This window comes from Corvus cornix, chromosome 2, assembly GCF_000738735.6.
Source record: "Corvus cornix cornix isolate S_Up_H32 chromosome 2, ASM73873v5, whole genome shotgun sequence".
NCBI lineage: Eukaryota > Metazoa > Chordata > Aves > Passeriformes > Corvidae > Corvus > Corvus cornix.
This window is the reverse complement of record NC_046333.1, coordinates 107,403,413-107,426,228: the sequence shown is the minus strand read 5'-3', so window position 1 is coordinate 107,426,228 and position 22,816 is coordinate 107,403,413. Positions and strand designations below refer to the sequence as shown.

Genomic DNA, 22,816 nt, shown 5'->3' with positions numbered 1-22,816 from the left:
AGTTCAGGCTTACCTTGACTTCGTTGCATCTTCAAAACAAGAATTGAGCTCTTCAGGACTGTTACCTTAGGACTTGAGTCCTTGATACTACAATTATGCAGTTGAATAATTTTATGAATCTGACTTGTCTCATTAGATGCCTGGATAACTGCAGATTTAAGTCTTACGAAGGAAAAACTAAACCTTACTTTGAATACACTCTTAGTTTTCACTTTTAAAACAATGCTTTCCAGTATCAACTCTCTGGCCAATTCAGATCAAGAAAAATAATGAGAGAAAAAGCAGTTACATTTTTAGGATATTGAGATATCTTGGACAAATTATATCCCTTGTAGAAAAGTGAAAGAGCAGATCTTTTTTGAAAGACATCAAGACAAAAATGAAAAACTTGTTCTGTGCACTGAATAGATCAGAGTAATTAATTTCCTAGTTTATAATGAAATTTGAGCTGTATACACCATGATTTTTAAGTAAGTCAAGCCCAATCTAATGTGGCCAGAAGGCATGCTCTCTGGCTAGTTTCCAGTCAGGCTTCCCAGTTTTAGTACAGGCTTGCCAATAGATATTATGGAAGCAACTGCCCTGATACAAGAACTGTTTGTCCAGACTAGCTGGGAGGTTTTCCTTCTTGAAAAATGGCAGCCTGATGGACCATTTAAAATGTGTGGTGCAGAGGAGATTCTGCAGCCCCACTGAAAATGAGAGAAGCATATTTCTCATGTCTGTGTTCTTGTCCTGGCTTCTGCCTTGTTCTGTAGTGGATCTAATCCATTGGTGTAAAATGAAGGGTGCACGTTGATTTCAGTGTTGTTTGGCTTACATCCCATATGTCCTCATTACATTTTGCCTTCCATGAGTGTAGTACTGATGTTTTAGCAATACTGATCTGTCCATGGAGTTAGGAAGCTGACAGCAATCTCTACTAAGTTTCAGAAAACTCAAATGAAAGGTACTACAGAACCTGCAGAGTGTTATGTTTTTAATATTAATAATTAAGCCTTAATGAAAACACTGCTGGACAGCTTTAAATGACCACTGTGAACCTGGTATTTTGAGTTATAATGAAATTATTACAACTGTGTGTTTCAGTAAATTTTATCTACCCTTGTTTCTTTAGAAGAAGACCTACCAGTGCATCAAATGTCAGATGGTTTTCTACAATGAGTGGGATATCCAAGTTCATGTTGCAAACCACATGATTGGTAAGTGAAGCACTAAAACTTCTTGAAGACAAATAGCCATTTTTCTTACTCATTATCACCATTGTCTCTAAAATTAAACAGACTTAAGGAGAAATTAATTGTGGGTCCATCAACAATTAACCTAGGCATGATTTATTTTTTTATTCATATTATTAGACTTGATAAAACATTAACATATTTTATTTTCTGCAAGGGCTAGTTTAGACTTCTGCAGAGAATTATATATCCACTGCCAGTCAAAACACAGGTGATTAGCAAATTAAACTTCTAATCATTTTTGCATTATTGAAAACAAACTAACAGGAATGGTTAATGAACTGGATGTTAGCTTTCCGTAGAGTTTTAGACAGGTTTTAATTTCAGAAGTTATTATGGTAATGACACTACTGTGTACTTCTCAAGCACCTCAGTACCAAAATCAAAACTGGTGAGTTTTTGTCATTAGAAAACATAAATAATTCAAATGGCCATAAAATAGTATTGTTTGTTATGTTTGAGCAGTTTGGAAAAAAATCCTGAGTGTATCTGTATACAATTAAATACTATAAATTATTTGAAAAAGTAAGAATTGTAGTATACAGTAATGGAATCCACTCTTTAAGGTACAAGCATTTAAAAAAACATCTTTTAGAATTCCTGAATCCTCATGTTTACAAGACTGTTACAGTTGTAAATTGGAATAAAACAAAAGCTGTTTTTTCTTTGATATTCATATTTTCCTATTATTTGCTGATTCCCCTAGGTTTACCCATAATGTTTTCAATTTGGTAACCACTCAGTAATAGCACTAAGAGTTTTATCAGCCAATTAAATTTATCAAGCACATCATTTGCTCACTAATAAGATAACATTGCCAGGATTGTCTCCTGGTTTTTTTTTACTCTCTTTTCCAAATTTCACTTTTCAAAACAGAAATGGATACCACTGATTTTTTACTCCTGCTTCCCTTACGCTGATTTTCTTGCTAAAATAGCAGAAAATCTTGCAAAGCACATACCAAACAATATGGTATAGAAGCTAGTAATTACATGTCCAACACAAGAGAATTTGCTTTATTTTTCCACTTTCCAGTTTGGTGGAATTAATTTTTTCTTCCGAGGTAACATGCAGATTTCTTCCATGAACACTTAGCAATTTGGCTGCACTGTTTTACCTGCCAAAATTTAATGGCCCATTTCTGTGGGTACTTTATTTAAGTTCTTATACATTTACAGCATAAACACTTTATATATTTTTCATAAAAATGAATGAATGGAAATGACAAACTGGCTTTGTAAAGGAGACAAGGAATTTACCTATTAGGTTAAGCCTTAGTTTTGATATCTTGTGGTTTTGGGTAAGAGATAATTTGAACTGCTTCAGAGTATTCAATCTGTGTCAGTAATGGAATTTAAAAGTAGGGTACTACTAACAACAGAACTCACTATTTCTGCTGTTTTATTTGAATCCAGTGTTTGAAATGTTCTTAATTGTAGCATATAGTGATGCTGAAACGTGACAGGGAATACGGACACTGCTTATAAGGGATGATGCTGGAATTGATGATGTGCTTGCTTGCTACTCACTTCCCAGCTGCCTCACATTTTCAGAATAGGAGCTCACTTATTTCATTAAATACTCAGATTTATTTTTTCCCTCTATTTTCTGGATGAGTTTTATTAAAGAGTCAGAATGGGAGGAGCAAAAATGAGGAGAGAGTCAGTAAAGCAGGACAAATCCATTTAGCTGGCTTCAGCCTGCAGATCTGCAAAGATGTATTTTCTTAAACGGAGCTATTAACTGCCTATGTTTAATTTCTAAAAGCTGGATGAGGTTAAATGAGAAAGAGAATCTTTTAAAAAAATATTCAATTGTTTTGTCTGTGTTCTGTCTAATCATGCATGATATTACTTCATGACATAACCATAGTGACACAGATTTAAACGTGCTTAATATAAAATCTTCCCAGTGAAATAAAGGAGCTTGCAAAACATGCAGGGAGATTTGCCGGTCATGCGTGTGGTAATCTGTGTTCAGTGGAAGATTCTTATCTGCACTGCCAGACTTAACAATGCAGCTCCTAATCATGGAGCCTCGATTAAGCAAATGTGAGGGGATTTTGTGTTGGGGTGGAGTGAAAGGAATATCAGTGTTCTGGAGAGTTTTGAATGTGACCTCAGAATTGAAGCACAAGGAAAAATAATTTCTGATCTCCAATTCTGTTAGTCTTCTCACCACTAATTGGATTTTTCCTTAGCAATCTTTCTAATTTCACTCTTCCCCCTCCCCTTTAATTTATATCATTGTTCACAGGCCTTTTTCCAAGACCGCATTCTGTCTAGAGAGAAAGGTTCAAGGAGCCACATCAAGCTGTTTTAAACCAGCCTTAGTTTATGTACATCTGTAGGTAATCTTTTAATATTTATACATAATACAAAAAACATGCACACAAACACATTAGTGTGAATATATATAATATATACCTGTAGTTACCCACGTGCATATCAATATATTAAATATATTAGATATACATTAGATGAAGCACTGAATATTGACTTGTTGACACAGCACATTAAACAAACGAAAAAAATGGGGTTTCCTAAAGACATTGGTCCCTCCGTTTTTTACATGTATCTGGTAAAATGTGTCTTCTCGCCCTGATTTCCTAGTAGGCGATTGGCAGAACAGTATGCAGTGTCTTTGATTCTCTGGGAAAAGGAAAGTAAGGAGCCTTCAGGAAGACACAGAGGAAGAAAGGAGTTTACATGCAAGAGAGGGGGAAGGTAATCTGGCAAGGCAGGAGTTAAAAGTCAAACAGTGTGATAATCCCTAGATCAGATGTAGGGGCAATAAATGCCTTTACAGACATCATTGCACAGTGTCAGGAACTGTTATTTCCTCTCATGGTAAAATGTTCCCATTATCTGTGTTGGGGTTATTTGTGGATGTAGTATCTTCTTACCTGAAGGACTCCACAATCATAATTCAGGGAAAAGAGAAAAGGGGAGGCAGCTGGGACATGGGACAAATGTGAAAGTGGAAAGTCACCTGCCAAACTCCACTCAGAAATGAATGGGAACCACTGACAGAGATGATGCTCAGCCAGCTGAGGGAAACAGTTGCTGCTCACCATCGTGATGCAGTATGAAAGCCTAGAAAAGTTGATGGTGTCCCATCTAATTATTGTTCCCCTTGAACATGATCCCAGGATGTAAACTGAGTTCATGTTGCTAACATCCACAGAGAGAGGTTGCATTATGGAAGGTCACTGAGGCAAAGCTATACTTATAAAACCCCAGTGTGAAACTCAGACTTTTAAATAAGGCAACTGGAATTACTTTGTTGGCTAAAATAGCTCCACTGAGGGTAGGTATTTTTAGGTTGTATGTATGTGTGTGTTTTTGTCTAATCAAATATAATCTCAACTAGACATTTAGCAGGGGAAGAGGGATTAGAGGCTATTTGAAAAGCCTCTTACTCTTCTTTGTTAGGAGAGTATGCAGCCTTTTTACAGATTTTGTTATACATTTCAAACAATTCAACAAGAGGGATTATGCCAGCTAATGGAAAATAAAATCTGCCGATGACCCAGTGAAGTGTAACCTTAAGTATCTTTGACAACAGTGCAATTTACCTTATACAAGTTATGTAATAAAAAGATGTCGTAGGGGCAGCTTTCCTTTAGCAGCTACACATTTACTACTTCTAGAACTTTCCATTTTAGAACTGTTCTGCAGCCTTTAATCAAGTTTTCCCAACATCTTCATGACTGGATGGTGCAGTAAGCTTTTTCCATTGGATGGATGAGGACAAAGAAGCATAGAAGTGGAATCCCTTGCTTGCATTAAGTGAGCTAAAGGTTGAGAGTTCTGACTGCCAGATCTGTCCACAGGTTTCCAGACACTGTGCTTCATCAAGCAATGCTCGTGTTTGCTTAAACTACACACTGAGTCAGGCTAGGCTAGGGGATGCTAGCAGAGAGAAAACAAGACAAAGTGTGGGGTTTTTTAAATAGGCCCTGTGTTTTGGCATTATTTTGGACCTAGATGTAGGCATGTACTTTCGTTTGGATAACTGTAGCGATGATCGCCAAATGAAGACCTGTCTGTTGGTGCATGTATTGAAATTTATGGGGGAAACAATTTCCAGCTTTTGGGTGGAAAAGGAGGAAACATAAATCCAGGTTTCATATGGGTTTAGAAAGTGTTGGCATAAATGGTTATTTCTTCAGTTGTCTTCTTTCTTCTGCCTTTTTATCTGGGTGGAATACATAGCACTTTTAGCAGCTTTCTTTGAGAAAATTCTATTTCTGTGTACGCGGTGTCTGTTTCTTGCATTCCTTTGTTTTCATCACATAGTTTACTGTTGGCATTTGACCTGAGAGAGTAGGAAAAGAGTGCCATTGTTTGTGTTCTGTTTGATGCACTTTGCTGCTCCTCCTATTATTTTCACTGTTATTTTAAGCAGACATGCTAAACATTGTTTCATTTTCAACTGATTCCTTTACATCTGTAGTATCTGATGCAGTTCGGTGTAAATGGACTGAACAGTTGCTGTAGCAGTTGCCTAGGATTTTGCACACATGCACATACGGCGTGGCTCAGAATGGGGGGAGCTCAGGAAAGGAATTACTCCATATAAAATTATGGGGCTCAACAGCAGTAGTGTAAATTTGCAAGTGCTCTGAATAAAGTGCTGTTAGGCATGAGATAATGTAAAGAGATGACATTGCCAAGAACTATTTATGAAGAGCTTAATTTTTTTCACTCTGATAATTCTTGACCAATAATTACCAGCTTCTAATTATCTATTTTAGTTAGAAAGAAATTTCTATCACTATGGAGGTTGGCATTGCAACTAGCGCATAAATCCCCAAAGAGGTAAATGTGTTCCAAACAGCCACAAACAACTGTCTCATGAAACATAGTGAGCAAATTGCGAGCCGCTGGCTGTGCACAACAGAGCAGCACATTTACCATTGAGGACTGATCAGGCTGACAAAGAGAATGATAAAAGGGGAAAACAGCCACAATCTTTGTAGTTTGCTGCTACTTCTGTCAATGAAGAAAGCAAACCCCAGTGTCATAGCAATAACCACTACCGCTCTGAAGAGTTGGGGAGCAAAGGAGAAGGATTTGGTACCTTTTTGAAACCCTACTTTTGACAGTTTCTAAATATGTCATTTCTAAGAAGTAAACAGACTTCTCTTTATTTAAACTTTTCGCTATCATGTATAAAACCCTTTTTGTGAAGTCTGTTGTGGGGAACTTGTTTTTGAGTGAAGGATGTTATGTTGCATTGAGCAGGGTAGCAGGTGTGAGCAGGAGGAGGAAGTGAAGGGAATGGAAAAAAAGGTACTGAGCACTAAAGTTAGAAAGCAAATGGGAAAACAGGATGAAGCAATCCTTCATTTGACAAGAGGAATTCTAGTTTACACCAGTAAATAAATACTTCATCAAATCCCAAGTAAGCAAATCTATGTTGAAACAATTGGTGTTTAAAAAGAAGGGTATATAGAACACGAGATCTAACAGTTTAACTTCTCTGCAAAGAAATTTTACAACTGTGTTTTAAAATAACAAGTAGTGTGTAACCATTAGAAGATTTTAGTGCACACATGACACACTTTTAGTGCAACTCATGATTTTTGATTTTTTCAGTGACAGTGATATAATATGTATATATGTTGTGTGGATGTGCATGTTTGCATTATGCATGTATTAACTGCATGCATAATAAACCTATAAAAATAAATCATCTTATTTGCCTCACATTTGTGCAGTGTACATTATGGTATGTGTGGACAACATCACTGATGTCAAGACAAAGGAAATACCTCAATCAGCTTTCTGGAAATCAGCCCAAGAAAATTCTTGTCTGGTTGTAATAGCATGTGGCATTCACACATTCTGTTATTTGTCTAATGCCTAAGGTCATTAAAACCCCATGATTTTCCTTTCACTTGTGCAGAAAGCTGAGCTGAGCAACTAATACTTGTTGCACCATGTTGACCTCAAGTAATACATCTTCAGAACATCAGTTTAATCACTCTACAGTAATGTCCCTTTTAGCTGAGATTTGGAGAAAAAGAATCCAAAGATACGGATCTACACACTAGAGGAGGAAGGAGGTGGAGACTTCCTTTTGTCGATCTTTTTTCACTAGTTTTTGAGTAGCAAAAAATGGAAATTGTCAATTTATAGTGAAGAGAGTGAACATATTCTCTTAGCATCAGGAAATCATTTGAATGCCTGGGAATCTCCTGTTTACAGTCAGAGATGACAAGAAGTTGTATAAAAGTTAGAGGAAACTTGGTCACCTTGTCTGGAAAATGAGGACATGTAATTGAACTACCCAGGAAAATCAGCATTTGGAGTTAAATCTGAGAAAACGTAGGTTTATTTCATGAGGAGCTGGGTTACAAAATAGGCAAAATCTGGGCTGTTTAATACTAACAGGAAGCTACTCTCCTGTGGGCAATGCTGGCTTATTTGAAAAGCCCATAAAGGGTTTCTGCATGGACCATACAAAAGGGATACTTTCTCTTTAATAGCCATCTGTACAGGAGAGATGAGAAGTGGGCCAGGTCATCTCTCCTCAGCTGTCATGATATTAACGTAGGTAATGGAGCAAGCTCTGCGTTCTGCTGGGTGTTGTTTTTCATAGATGTTCATCGATTTACACAGATAATTCTATTTATTTCTTAGAGTTGGTCCAAGCAAACCAGGCAGAGTAACAAACATCAAAGCATTTCAAATGACTTTATCTTTGTTGTTTTGTAATGTAACTTTTGTCTAAAAAATGGTGTCACACCTACTGTGCAGATGGCTGCATGATTTGTAAACCAGCCAAAACATTTAAACAAATGTGTGATCTGGGGATAGATTAAATAAAGGATAAAATGGAGTGTGGACCACAAATTCTAATAATCAGATGATTTTAAGTTGTGTGTGGTGTGGAGCGATGGTAGCGGCGATAGCAGGGAACGCTTGCCAATGACAGCAAGGTGCCTTACAGATCTCAGGATGGAGCCTGTGGCCTAGTAGGCCTCAGTTTGAGAGCTGCACATTTGCTGTACAGCTGGCAGCTCTGTATGGGGACATCAGATAAAACTTATGTAAAATGAAGTGTTATTGCTTAGTATGAAATTGCGCGGGGAGGGAATTTGCAGACAGTAACTGAAAACAGAATTCATGGTACCAATGAAGCAGACTGTAAATATGAAGAGGCTTTAATTATCTGCGCAATTTAACAAAAAATTCAGGATGTATTCGGAAGTGGCAAAGGCAGCTGTACATACGCCCCAGCAGCACGATTCACTGGGCTGCAGGTTCTGTGCATCACCTATTTGGGCTATGGGTGTCCCATCCCTGCCACTCCCTGTCCCCAGGTGCTGGCTTTTTGAAGCAGAAATAGCTCCTTGCTTTTTGAAACAGCTTTCAGGAAATGCTCTCCAGGCTTTTAAAATTACAAATGGTTCAGCCAGGACACAGTCTGCAAACATCCATGAATCTTGTTTTTTGGGGGGGGAAGGAGGGAAGCAGGGAAGAACTTTGGACACAAAAATTTTAAGAAAATAGAATGCAATTGTCATATTATTAAATAATATTAGTAGTAATACTAATAGTAATAATAATAATACTAAAAGGAGCATCTAAAAAATGTCTACAATTCAGTCTGGAGTTCACCCTGTAAGGAAATGAAGCAAAGTACATGGAAGCTTTAGATTTCCTGCAAAAGTGCCTGTGGCATGAATAGCACTCGATGAACTGGACGCTATGGAAAGGCAGTGCCAGGCAGTATGAAAGTTGTTCCCTACTCTCCACCTGCTGTAAGATTCTCCTCCGAGCCGTGGCAGTGATACACTGTGCGTGTCAATACTTAGGCACCACAGGCTGAATTAATGGCAGGGTGTCAGCGTTCCTTTTGTTCGTTGCTGACCATTTGCATTGCAGGCTTTCTCAGGAGCCATCGCACATTCGGCTGTGTTTGGCTGTCAGCACTGAGGGCAGCCTCGCCATCGCCTTTCCAAACTGCCCCTGTTCTGAGCAGGGAAGCCTCCGATTCTTTAGGGGAGCTTGTCCCGAGGCTTCTCCCCGCGATGTAACCGCGGGAAGCGCAACAAAAGAAGCCAATATGGAGAGTGGGTGTCGAACTTGAGCTGCTCATATTGTTGCATTTGGTGAGCTGACGGGGTTTCGTAGGTCACCTTTAGAATTATGCCTATGACAGCAGTAGCTACCTGCCAAGATTGCAAGGTATCTCACAGCTCTCAGGATGGAGCCTGTGGCCTGGTAGGCCGCCGTTGGAGGGGCACACATTTGCTGTACAGCTGGCAGCACTGTATGGGGCAGCAGTGTGGGCTGTTAGGGAGCTGGAAAGGAGACAAGCATGAAATTTCCTCTAACCCCAACTCTGTTTTTCTGTACTGTTGGCTGCTTCTCAGTTCCTTGACAAAAAAACCAATCAGGCACCCTTTAATCCGCCTGTGATTACCAGTGGTATAAAAAGAGAAGCATAATGAGGAAAAATGCCTCGTTTTGTTGCCTTCAAAAGCCAACAAATTGGAGTTAACTTGACAGGAAGTGGCTTAATAATTAGATTATTTATTTATTCCTGACACATATCCCCCTGTTACTAGTCTCAGGAGATCCTGTAGATGGTACGATTTTCAAGCTGCCATTACTTCGCTGTCTTCTGTGAACAAAGAAGCTACTGTCTATCAGTCAATTAAATGCACTCTTTAAGCAGAGGCTGAGAAGTCCTCAATGGATAGAGCCCTGGGACATTGTGGCTGATGATTCCTTTCTCTGTACTGTACATCACACTCTCAACTACGGTCCCCACAGAGATGGAATAAAGTCATGCATTAAAATATCACTTGTTGATTTGTTTGCTAATGAAGAGCCATTGAAATGTTTGTGTGTTTCTGTGGCAAAATTGTTGATAAAAGGACTACTTGCTTGCATATCTTACTTCATCTTCAGTAAGCGCTTATTTAAGACTTACTAAAATTAAAGTCAACAAATTAAGGAAAAAACAGAGAGATGGATAGTATTGGTTTACTTGCAATTCACATCAATGTAAATAACAGTGAGGACAGCAAGAAGAGAGAAAGGGGAATAATAGTGCTTCAACCATGTCTGTTATCATTTTCTTCATTAGTAACAATAAGGATCCCTGATTTTTTTTTTTTTCTACTGCAGTAGTGAGCACCCATTTCAAATAATAAAAATGCGAAAGTATCCATTTTAAAATTATCCTGGACATGTAAGAATGGGGGGGGAGGGGGGGGGGGAGGAATGTTTGGGGGTTTTTTATTAAAAATACAATTTTTTTTTTCCTGTTCTTTACATTTCTTCCTGGATTTTAAATACGCCAAGTTAGCAAAAGCTTTCATTACTTAGAGATTATCTGCGTGCAGCAAGTTAGCCTCTTAGCTGAGAAAAGTACAACCATGCCAAGATAGTTACTAGTGCTGGTTAAGGGTGCATGCTTAATGCAAAATCACCAAAGTTATTTGAAGCTGGGGCTTAATAATACTCTCTCTCACCCTCTCCACACACCTCCCTCTACCCACCAGGCTTCTTAATGGAATTTCAAAATCTCTGCCCTTCCACCACTCTTCTTCCACCCACCAAGAGACCAGGTCAACAGAGTGGACTGGTGTGGACCACATTTTATTCTGGGCTGTAAAGAGGGAATGATTTTTTGGTTGGTTTTTTTTACAGAAGTTGATCTATATGTATATCTGTCTCCACACTGAAAATCGTTAATTCGCAACATCCATCTAAAGTTGATGCAGGTCTTATGCTGCTCATCTTAAAGAGCTATATTTGCTCTGAAGAAAGAAGTACTGATAGTTCTGTAGTAGTTCTCCAGTGAACTAGCTCTGTTCTGAATTTAGCTTCTGTATGACCTACAGAATTTAGCTTCTGTATGACCTATTTGCACCTACATATAGAGCCTATAAGTGCTATTATACACACACCCCCCCCACGTATGTGTGTATATATATATGTATATATATATTGTATACAGAGAGTCACTGCTTGTATGATTATTGTTTTCAATGAACTTAACAACAAGCTATAGGGAATTAATTCAAATTGGACTGTTTCTTATTCCTATCCTGTTATTCCAACTCATTTTATTAGAAAAAGCTTAGATACTCAGAGGTGTTCTATAATAGAAAATGAATTTGAAACCCATTCATTAATTGGTGATTAATACATTTCAGGATTAGTTTAAGCAAGGCCCTACCTCCTGCCCAGTCAAGTATGTTCTGGTTAATATCCAATTATCTGCACCTTCGTATTTATTATGTCTTAATATTTCGGATATGATAACCAGAAACTTGAGAGTAATGCTAATGAGGAGCATAGAACAGGAATTAACCGGTGACACTCTCAATGATCCTTACTGAGGAAGGTAACTCCTTCAATCTCTTCAGCACAATGGCCGAGATATCACCTCACTTTCCATAAGCACTGCTTTCAATTCAGCCGTTATGGGAGCTTAGAATTATATTTGTGTAAAAATCCTTCTTTTTGCATGCCTCATATACCACCTACGGTCAAAAGATACTCTGCACATCCTTTTTCACATGTAGAGTTACTTTCTTTAAGTGGAGCCAGTAGAAAATCAACAGTAAAGTAAAATGGTGATACCTACTTTAAAGAAAAGCTGTTTTGCTGTTGAATGCACCCTCTTGTATACATGGGTGTATGCGTGTATATATGTAAGCTGAACTAGCTGTCATGTCCTTCAGCTTGTAAGACAGGTGCTTCAGCAACCAGCAAACCAGATATACACATCTGTGAAATACAAAAATTAAAAACCTCTAATTTATAAATGTGAAACATAAATATTGCCAAATTAAAATTTTTCATGCACGAAATTGTCAGGCCCTTAACATTCAATCTCAGGATTTTAGACTGTGAAGGAATTATTATATACCCTCCTAGTGAAACATGCAAATAAAACCATTGCACCAATATATCAGTGGGCCAGAAATGAGTAATTCTGTCATGTGGCCTTAAACTAATGTGGCTATAGAGGTAATTTCGACACATAGAAAGAAAGGAAGAAGAAGTGTTCCTTTTTGTAAATTTTCCTTAACTAAGCTGCTCTTTGAACACGTTGTGCAACTCAAGGCATTATGAGATGCCCCAGAGGAAATGAAGCAGTGGGCAGAGTGAAGGAGACCTGCTCAAAGGTGCAAAGCTACACAACACATTATTTTTATTACATGAATATAATCTGATATATATGGTACTCATCCAAGAGACTTTACAGAATATGCTATTCACAGTGTATTGGACAAAGCTTAGTTCAAAACACTGCCTCATTCACTGTGTTTATGATGAAAAGTACCAGCCTCATGTTTAGATTAGACTGAATGATAAAAGGAATAGTATATTTGTATAATCAAAAGCAGTCATAAAGCACACATACAGTGGCCAGAGTTAAGGATATGCCTGTAACATCCTGTTTTGGCTTTCTTTTTACAGTGCCTAGACACACAATTCAAATTTTCTCACACAGCATTGTATTAGAGTGTTGAAGTTCAGGACCTCAGCAGCATATTCTTAATATCTAGCTGTTTGGCTAGGCACCCTTTTTCCCTACCCTCTCACAGGCAACCTCCACAGTGAACCCACTGTGCTTCTGGCTTCATTGCTTTTCATTGCACACCTATGTGAGTGCCAAGACATTAGATAACTGTGCAAAAAAATCCTCCACCCCCCAAGTCCCCCAGATGAGACTCCTGCAGAGCACTGTGTAATTTATTGAACAGCTTGGGAGATGTCGATGTTTACTACCTCATTCGATTAGACATTCAGAGGCAATGCAGCCTTCCGTTTCCTTCAAAGTTTGGTTGGAAAGCCTAACCCAAATATCACTTAGTGCAAAGTGTGATTTGCAAACTGTCATAACATGATCAAATCAAAACCAATTTTCACCAGAGCAGTTAAATACTCATCTCTTCAGATGAGTGACATTTCCCTGCCAAATTTGAACTTTTAACCCGCCCTGCTCCTGGTGTGCTGTTACTCTTCAAGTCAGATTTAACAGGGATGGTATTCTTAATACCTTTTGATAAAAATAGCTGAGCTTAAAAAAAGAAGAATAAAATGAAAACAATAGAAAAATAAAAATAAATAAGTGAAAAATGAAATAAATAGGCTTGGGCAGGGAGCTAGTCTGGAAAACTTAATCTTAGGGATACTTCTTAATAATGGAAAAATTCTCTACTTTTACCTGCTGCTGCATTTGCACTAGAGATGGAGTATGCCTAGCAGTAGAGACTGGAATTGTACCGCCAGGAAAAATCCTTCATGGTGGTGCATGGGAATAAATTAGGTGACAGAAAATAGGACTCTAATTTCTATGATATGTCACCTAGGTTATCGTATTTTACATCAACTGCCGCTTCTGTGCTGCATGTGCATCTCTTTCAACCCGTGTGATGGGTCCTCCAGGCCAGTCTTTTTGTGGGCTGGCAATTTTCTTTGTCTCCTTCAAGCTAAAGCTTCAGTAGGAGAAGGTTTCTTCTCTGACAAGAGAAGCACTCTCAACACAGTTCAGCTGCCTTTTTTTTCTTAAATGTATCCTTCCCATTCATCCCCTTAAAAAGCAGATTTGGAAGGCTCTTTGACTCTAAATTCTCCTATGCCATTATGTCCCACAAATGCAGTTAACTTCTTCATAGCATTACGTGGTCCCTCTCTCTCCTTCTGCTTTATGGCATTCTCCTTTCTTGTTTGGAGGGGAATTCCTTTTTTTTCCAAGTCCTGTTTTCACGTATTTTCTTGACAGCATACAAAGACAATTTTCATTTCAGAATGTTGAAACAGGAGTCGGAATGGGTGCAAGTTTGTGGTGGTTCCAGCATTCCCAGTGACTTCTTTGCTAGCCTAGAACATGTCATTGAAATGTGAGATGGAGACAGCACTTAGCCGCAGAGATTTTTTCAAGACAAATTAGTTAATGTATATTCAGAATGAAAAGTACTGTAATGCTGTAAATAGAAAGCTATTAAATCATTTGTGTTTTTTATTATCTCTTGGATAATGGGGAATTCTGCTGCTTGCCTTAGAGCTCCCAAATTTGGTTCATATTTCCTATCCATTTCAGAATGCAATTTAAAAAAAAATTGTCCCTTCTCTTTTACTGTATCATCACTCCGCACGTATGCTGTCCAGCTCATATCTATTCTTGACATCACCTGCTTCACACAACAGAAATTGTCCTTCATTTCTTCCCCAGTCAGAACCAGTTGACAGGAAGAGAATCCACAGAAATAGTGATGGCTTCCATGAGTCAGTAACACTGTCTTACTCCTCTTCAGAATTTTTCCTTTGTCACTGCAATTCTGAAAGTTGCTTCAAAGTCCATCTACTCTGCAGGTCCTGTACCCTGCACAAATCTCTTTCTCAATTCCTATATATTTTCCTATGATGGAAAAATATTTCTTTTCTCCCTTACCTAAACCAGTTGAATTTCTTTGTCTTTTTTGGCTGTCTTTAATTTGCAACCAGTTATAGCTGTGCTTTTGTAACGAGTTTGAGGGTTCACACTATAAAACGTATTGTCAGTCTTTAGCATCAATCTCTTATTGTGGCGTTCAGCTAAGTCTTGTAAAAATGACACACTTGTGCACCTTCAGGAGAGTTTTAATTTTTCTGTATTCTCTGCTGAAATGACTTTTTTTTTAATCTATAGTTGTGATTCAGTACCAGCTATAGCTGGCACCACAGATCTCGTAGCTTTAAATAGTGTGCCTTAATATTGCCCCCTTTGTATGCTGTATTATAATGAAGCAACATCACTAAATTGCAGTGAAGGGTGATTGTTGCACGGGGATGACTACTACACCTTGGGGTCTATTTGCACCAGATTATTTCTTTATTGTTGTTATTACAACCCATCTTCTTTACTCTCTTGATACCAAACTTGCTGTTGGACATCCATGTAGCACAGGGGATGTTTAAAAACATTTTGGACATCAATTTGTCTCTTAGGTACACACCAATGACTGCTCAGTTCCGGGCTCTAGTATCCTGTGTGGCTTTGCAATACTTTAGCGGTTCCAGCTTCGTCTGTTCACATGACTTGCAGTGTTCTTCATGTTTTGCTCTTAAAAAAATTAGTTTGCTGCTGATAGAAGTGACAGACATTTCTTGCTAACCATTTTCAGACAGGAGCAATACTAGATTTATAACAAGTGGAACATGCTTTTAGCTTCCTGCTATTCCCCATACATTTTACAGTACAGAAGAGTGTAAGAATGATTTTGCTTGAGCTGTTTCCTTTCCTTTTGGCACTGTGTGCACATTCAAAAGAAAGAATTACAGCAGTGGTGTCTGTTTATCATCCAGTGCCATGATCATGAGTAACCCGCTGCAAAATTCATTTCACCCAAGTAAAAAGAAATATTATTATTGTGAAGATACAAATATTTTAATAAAGACACTTTCTTTTAAAAAAATCTTTTCAGCCTGCAGTTACAATGTCTTAACAGTGGTTTCGGCAAGGTTAGAGTGCAGATTTCTGCCTTAGTTGTACAAGAAGGAGCCTTCATCCATGAAAGCAAGTTTTAACTGATTTGTTAGATGATAAAGTGTAGGATAATCATTTATTTTATATGTGTGGAGGTGAAGAAGTTGTCCTGTGTTCTACAGCAACAGGGCAGCTCAGGAGACCGCAGCTGACACACTTACTGGTGGTACAAAGAACTCTTGTCCGCTCCCACATGCCCTCATTGCCTGATCACTTGATGCATTGGATAGCAAGGTTCGTCTCACCCCTGCCACTGCAGCTTGGGGATTCAACATTCCCTACTGGTGCTCTGCTAAGGGGTGGATGTAGAATCTACGGCTCTTTGCATGGCTTGCACAGTATCGGGGCCCCCAGGTGTGTTGGTCTGTGGCTCTACTGTCTGCAATCTTTGGTGCTGTCCTTGCCAGGACTGTTTGACCAAAAAAAAAGTGTCCCAAAGCATGAGTTTCACAAGGTCCACAAGCTCCCTTCAGTACCTGTATCTGTGCCTGTTACACTCAGGAAAAGTTTTAAATGGGCTTGCATGGCACATCTGTAATTGCAGTGAAAAAGTCTGATCCTGAAACTGTGCAAATATGCATATGATTTTATTCACATGAATAAATGTCACAAGCTTCCTTTTATACAGGCATAAGGCTGTATATGTTCTCAAGTGTTTGTAAGATTGGAGCCTAAATTGCCTTTCCGGGTGGTATTTTAACAACATGTTCTAAATGTGGTAAAAAATATGTGTCTTCTGTAATGAAGTCATCATCCCATTAAAACATCTTTTTTCCCTCAGTGATACCAAACACGAATTTTGAGCTGTAATTTGGATTTTTTCCATCCTTATGAAGATAGCCCATTTCTTTTCATTGCAAGGCAGCTTTTTGTTTTTTTCAGTTTCTTCTTTAGCTTAATAGCGTAGCTGGGTAGCATTCCCATTTAAATCAGGAATTAGAGCTGACACACCTTGAATTGAACTATCAATTCTTTTAAAACTGACGCCAGTTCTACACTATTTGGTCGTACAAACTTCCGATTATGGGCCAGAGAGCATTGATTTTTAGCTGTCATTTCTAGCACACACACAGTAGAACTGAAATTTAAACCTTAATCCACTCTATAATACAATTAATTTTTAATGTGCAGTAATACTAATTGAAATAGCCTGAATTTAGTAAGTTACCACAAGACATTTTCAAAAGCAGGAGTCTCCACTGAGAGCTGGAAGGACAGATAATCATTGTTACAGTGTTTACAGAATAAATGCATACTCTGCAGGCAATTCTATGCCAAGACATTTTTTCCTTGTTAGTTTATATTAATATATTTCATTGTGGATTTAAATCTTTTTTCAGTGATTCCTGCTGAAATACATCTGTTGTTGTGAACCCAAGTTATTTTGATTCTGTTTTAATGGAAATGTTTATTTTTATAGAGCATTTTCAGTCTTACATCTCTTTTTTTAACACGACGGTCACTGTATTATGTAATTATCAAATGCATTGTGATACTCAGAGAAACTAATTCAATTTTCCACCTATAAAATGGTCAGCCATGCAGTTTCTGTGTATGATAAACCAAAGCTGCATGTTCTCTACCTGACTCTTTTTTCCCTTAGCTTTGCCTTTCATATAAGCAATATATCTTGTGCCATCCAAATTTCACTGCATCACTTTTAATTTTCAGATGTGATCTTTTCAGATGTTTTAAGTGGGAAGGATGGAGAGGGGATTTAACTGCAGAGGAACAGATCTTACGCAATTAACCAAGGAGGGATTTAATCATTTGTATAATAGCAAGATGCCATTGCTACATTTATCTGATAAGAAGGAGTACTTCTTAGAATGCTTCAGTTCTTCTGATGAATGGGCTTGTACAGTGTTCAAAGTGAGCACCAATGTTAAGTGAAAAAAAAATGTCATGTGCTTTATATCATCCTTTCATGGTTTTCACATTACAGTATTTAATAAGCCAATAGTGCTGTTAAATATTTAGCAAACTTCCCTCAAAACCTTGCCATTTATTCAAATGGGATTTTGAGGCATTTTACAGCACATAAGTAAAAATTACGCTTTAGTTCTTGAAATGGTTGTAACATGGCATATTTCCTAAAGGAAGTGCAGGACAACATGGCATAAATACATTCAGCAGATTTCACACCAGCAGAACATCAGAACTGATTCCCATTTTTCAGATTAGGAATTCAAACTGACTCCCATTTTGTCAGAAGAAAGCTGCACTAAGTTTATTTGCATGGTATTAAAACAGCATTATAACATTTAGTAAAAACCCAGTGACTCACAGGGTGGTGTTTTAAAGGCTCCTTACCAGTACATAATTTTAAACAATTAATATTTTCTGAGTTGCAGGTGAGAGAAAAGCAGAGATCAAGTTGTTGCCCTCTTCTGAGGGTAATAGTTCATCACTAGGTAGCACTTTTAGGTTCTGTAGTATGCAAAATAGATATTTAATAACATAGCTGTGGCATGATGTTGTTAATCAAACAATAATAAATCATTAGAAACCCTGTCTTCTTTGACAAACGTCTGCATGTTTCAGATCCTTGTTGTATGCTAATTAATCCTCAGTAAGTACTTGTATAATAATTAAACATCTTGCACTTAAAGAACAGCCAAGCCTATTTATACTGTTTAAGGCAGCATATCTCTTGTTATCTCTGGAAGGTATGTGTGTTCCACATGTGTTGCAACTGGTATTCATCTCTTTCTTGGGATAACTCCCAGATATTTGCCCCTGTCCATGTGAAGGGGAAACCACAGAGGTTGGGTGAGCCTGTCTGGCTGTTAAATCAGTGTGTTTGCTGCTGCTGCTGCCCGGCTGCACGTGTTCCTGCCCCATGCAGAGGCAGCACAGCGCTTCTGCTGCTTGCACTGACAGGTAAGGGACAGCTCTGCAGGTGCTCAGCTGCCTGGATTGAGGCTCCTGCTCCTCTGTTTCCTTGGGATACTCCAGTCCTCCCATTCATTACTCAGCCTGTGAGCATTATGCCAGTATTTGGGCCCACCGAAGAACTGTATTTTCACATGTTCCTATAAAAAATAAAGGCTAGTAGTGGTGGGTATGAGAAATATTTAGTGTGGCACATAGTTTAACTCCTGAAGGTGAAAAGCAGTATTCTTCTGCAACTATTTTCTCTTTGGATGAATATAAATATTTTTTCCCAATTTTCAATTTGTATCAGCCGTTGGTTTTTTTTTATTATTATTAATATCATAAAAAAATCACTCACTTTGGAAGAAATATCAGTGTAGCCTGTTTGAAAATTATTTGGGTCTGCTTTAAAATGTTGGATTTTTCTTGCGAAATCATGTTCATATGGATGGCATATTTGTTCAAGTATTCAAAAAATTAGGGTGTTAATTGCATGCATGTGTGTGAATATATGGGAAGGCCTATATAGTTATATAGGGTAGACATACTTAATATGCATAGCTTGATGTATCTTGACCTCAGGTTACAAGAGTAGAAAATCCCATTTTCCAGCTTGTTTCAAATGTAGTAAAAATGCTGCTTCAGTTGCTTTATGCTACTCACATTGGGAAAGGTGCTTATACTGTGATAATTATCATCAAGGAATATTAATGCGTTCAGCATTTGTAACCCAAAAACTCATTATAGCTTAAGCTGTGCATCATCTGTGAAGAGAGAACTTTGCCAGAATTCGCTCTTCACAGGGGTTGCCTCCTGCTTGTGATGGAGTGGTCAGAGTATTGGAAGAGGTCACTCAGGCTATTTTTGAAAGCTCAAGTTTTGCAATTTTTGATTCACTACCTTCTGTCTAAGTAGCTTAGCATTCTTCCCCCACCCCCAAAAAAATTTGCTATTTCTAATTGAATGCCTGGTGAAGTGCATAAAGCTAAAAGATTGCATCTCATTATGCACAAGAGGCTAAAGGTGTAGACATAAATATTGCACATCAAGGTCACAGAGATTTCAGAGTCCATATTCCATCACCATAAATGGGATTTGCAAGAGCACCACTGTCATTCATGCTAATGGGAACTAGTTGTTCTACTCCTGTACTCTTTGGTAAGAATCTGGTTTCTTACTTGTGTAAAACTCTTGATGCTTTTGGTAGCAACTTCCACTTCAGTATTTATGTAGTCTAGGACCATGTTTTGATTCCTTAATGCTATTTCACTATGAGAATAAGATTTATCATTTTTATACCTCTCTTGTCTTCCAGGCTCCTAAACCCACAGTTTAACAGCCTTCACATTTTTGAAATATACTTGAGCAGTCTGTTCAAAGCATCAGAGCCCAATTCTTTCCTTACTCAATTTTCACACCAATGTCCCCCAGCTGATTGAGCTGATTTACATTGATGTTGTTGAGAGGAGATTCAGTCCTTAGGCTTATCTTGTATTTTCATTAGTACATCTTGTTGTGAGAGTCTATGTGCTTGTACATTACACTACCCAAATGGTGGTAGAATGGTTACAGAAAAGGATATCAGAAGTATCTAAAAGTAAATAATCCTCTGCAATAAAGAATTTCTTTTTTGTTGACTTGTAACTGAAATCTTCCTTCCAACTAAGCGCTCTGCAGATGAATATCATGCTTCCGCCCTTGGTAATGGAGATGGTAGCAGTGCCAAAATTGTGTTGTTCAGTACTGTTGTTGCTGTAATTTTTAATATGGCTGGGTTTTATTATTTTTCCTTCCCAATGCTGATACAATGCTTGTCATTTCTCACTCTTAATATTGCCTTATGTTGCATGTTGTAGTTTGCTTTATGTTAGGCAGAGAAGGCTGGCTTTTGTGGACTGCTTTTTTTCTGAGGTCAGGATGTGAACCTGGCCTTGCTCCTCGGAGGACTAGAAAAATCTATTTCATAACTTTCTGCAGGCCTCAAAGAAGGCTAAGAAGAAAAAAAAAAGCCAAAAACTGAAAAAAACCACAAAACCCACAGGCTTAGTTTAGACCTGGTGAAGAGTTAGATTCATCAAGAGGAATGCTTGCAGCTGATCAGCTTTTCTTGTCATAAAGAGTCCCTGCTGTCAGTGCACACTCCACTGATACAGCAAAGCTTTGGGGAGACTTGTGAGTCTTTTTAACACCCACGTATTTGTCCAGAAATACCTGACTTGATAATATAGAAAGAATATGCTGAAGTAAGAAATTGCTTGCCTATTAAATCACCAAAATGAAGGGCTGAAAAATAGGTAAACACAGTCCTCGTGAGCTGAGTATGCGTATTACAGGCTGCCCAGTTCACTTTGGGGCTTAACTTTGGTTTGTGCAGCAGAGTGCTAATGCCTTGTAATGAATGGCTGGCTTAAACCAAGGAGAGATTCTCAGCAGGTGACAACACGGATGATGGGAAATAATATGGTACCATATCTGCTGTGTGAATGTAAACTTAATAATCGCTATGAATTTTGAGTAACCCTGCTTCCCTTCCAAAGAAACATTATGAAAAGATTGCTTCCAAATCCTTCTGATACTGTTCTTGAGATAGATGCCTTAGTCTTTACCTTGAGGCACTGGAAATGAATGTATGCTCTTTGCAAGAGAGATAAGGATGTAAACTTTCAAAGGAGTAAATTGTATTTCCATGTTTAAGTTCACCATTTGCACTTCATGTGGTGAAAGCCAGATGTGAGGAATTACTTTTCAACGTTATTTCTCTATCCTCTGTATCTCAGGACTTCTGAGTTATTATGCTAAAATGTTCTATTACATGTAATAAAGAAATGATGGAAAACTGGAAATAGAGCAAGATTGCCTCCATCGATTTGGCTGCACTTGGATTGCTCTAGGTACATCTTAAATCACAAAACAGATCATCTTTGTGCAACATAATAATGTTACTGAAAAAAACAAACAATCTGCATTTGCTGATGGCATGAAAAATGAAACCATTTTCCAGTTTTAACAGTTCCTCCTTCTAATTAAAAGGGAAAGTGCTGGGATTGTTCCTTATCCTGCTTACACCAACACAGTGAGGTACCAAGTAGGTGATTATGATGAAGTGTGAGCAAATGCTTATGAAAAAGCAACTGAAATCAGAATTAGGGCCAGCAATTTTTTTTTAATGTTAACATTCACTCCATGCTTATTTAGTTTTTTTTTTTCAATTTTGCATCTATTTGTTGAACCTCCTATTAAAGTACTGTGAAATACAGGCAGTAAGCATAGATACAGCATCTGCTTTTCAGCCAGACCCTGAAAATACTTCCACAATTTTTAAATTCATCTGGATCCTATTTCATGCATAAGGCTTCTTTTTTTCTTGTAGTATTAAAAATCTTAAAACTATCTCATTTTTTTAAAAAAATAAGCTCTTTATATTAAAAAAAACCCCACAACAACATGCTTTTCTATATGATTTATTTTATATAAATCCAAAAGCTCAGAGATTCATTGTATGTGTAAACTCAAAACTGAGAAGATTAGATATTGTAGCATGATGTTCAAAGAAGAGCTATTGGAATGGTACAATTCTTGGCTTGGCTCCCTCTTCAGATGTAATTGCTGCTTCATTAGGTCTTGGAAGAGCTTCCTATGGTTAAATTTAATCAAATGGTTTAGAATGGCAAGCTCGTATGCTCAAAATTCCAATACCATTCAGAATTTTTAACAAGATTTCCCTCAAACCTTTTTTAAACAAATATTGCTTAACACTAACTGTAGATACTGAAGTAATTCATAGTAGCTCATCATAATGAAAAAATTCTGATTTAGAATAGTCTGCATAGGACTTGGATGCTAAAGGGGAGTCATCTGTTGTAGCTAAAACCTGCTTGCCAGTAGCCTCTGCAATTAAGTAGCAAGACTCTGATGCTCTTTTAGCTGTATTAGTGGGCAGCTCTGTGGGTTTTTTTCTGCATATCTTTTACTTGTGTAGCTATATTCTAATTCAGTGTGTTTTAATTAGCTTGGCTTGCTACATTAGCTATTTCAGTTGATGTGGTTATCTTGAAGACTTCACGTACTTGAGCAGCAGTGAACGGCAGCCTTCTAAAGCACATCCATGGGGTGGATGGGAGAGGCTGGTATTAAAGATTAGTGAGAAACATGAAAAAATGGTTCAAAATTACATGAAAGAAGAGACAATGTGA

At 37.9% G+C, this 22,816-nt stretch overlaps 1 protein-coding gene across 10 annotated transcripts in view; it reads left to right on the top strand.

Moving 5' to 3' along the window:
* Positions 1–22,816, top strand: part of ZNF521 (zinc finger protein 521) — a 229,987-nt gene that overhangs the window by 111,609 nt on the left and 95,562 nt on the right. For all 10 annotated transcript variants that reach the window (XM_039548429.1, XM_039548435.1, XM_039548430.1 and 7 more), the window contains one exon: positions 1,118–1,202. In XM_039548429.1, the coding sequence (XP_039404363.1) occupies positions 1,118–1,202 (85 nt within the window). The remainder of the gene's footprint in view (positions 1–1,117; positions 1,203–22,816) is intronic.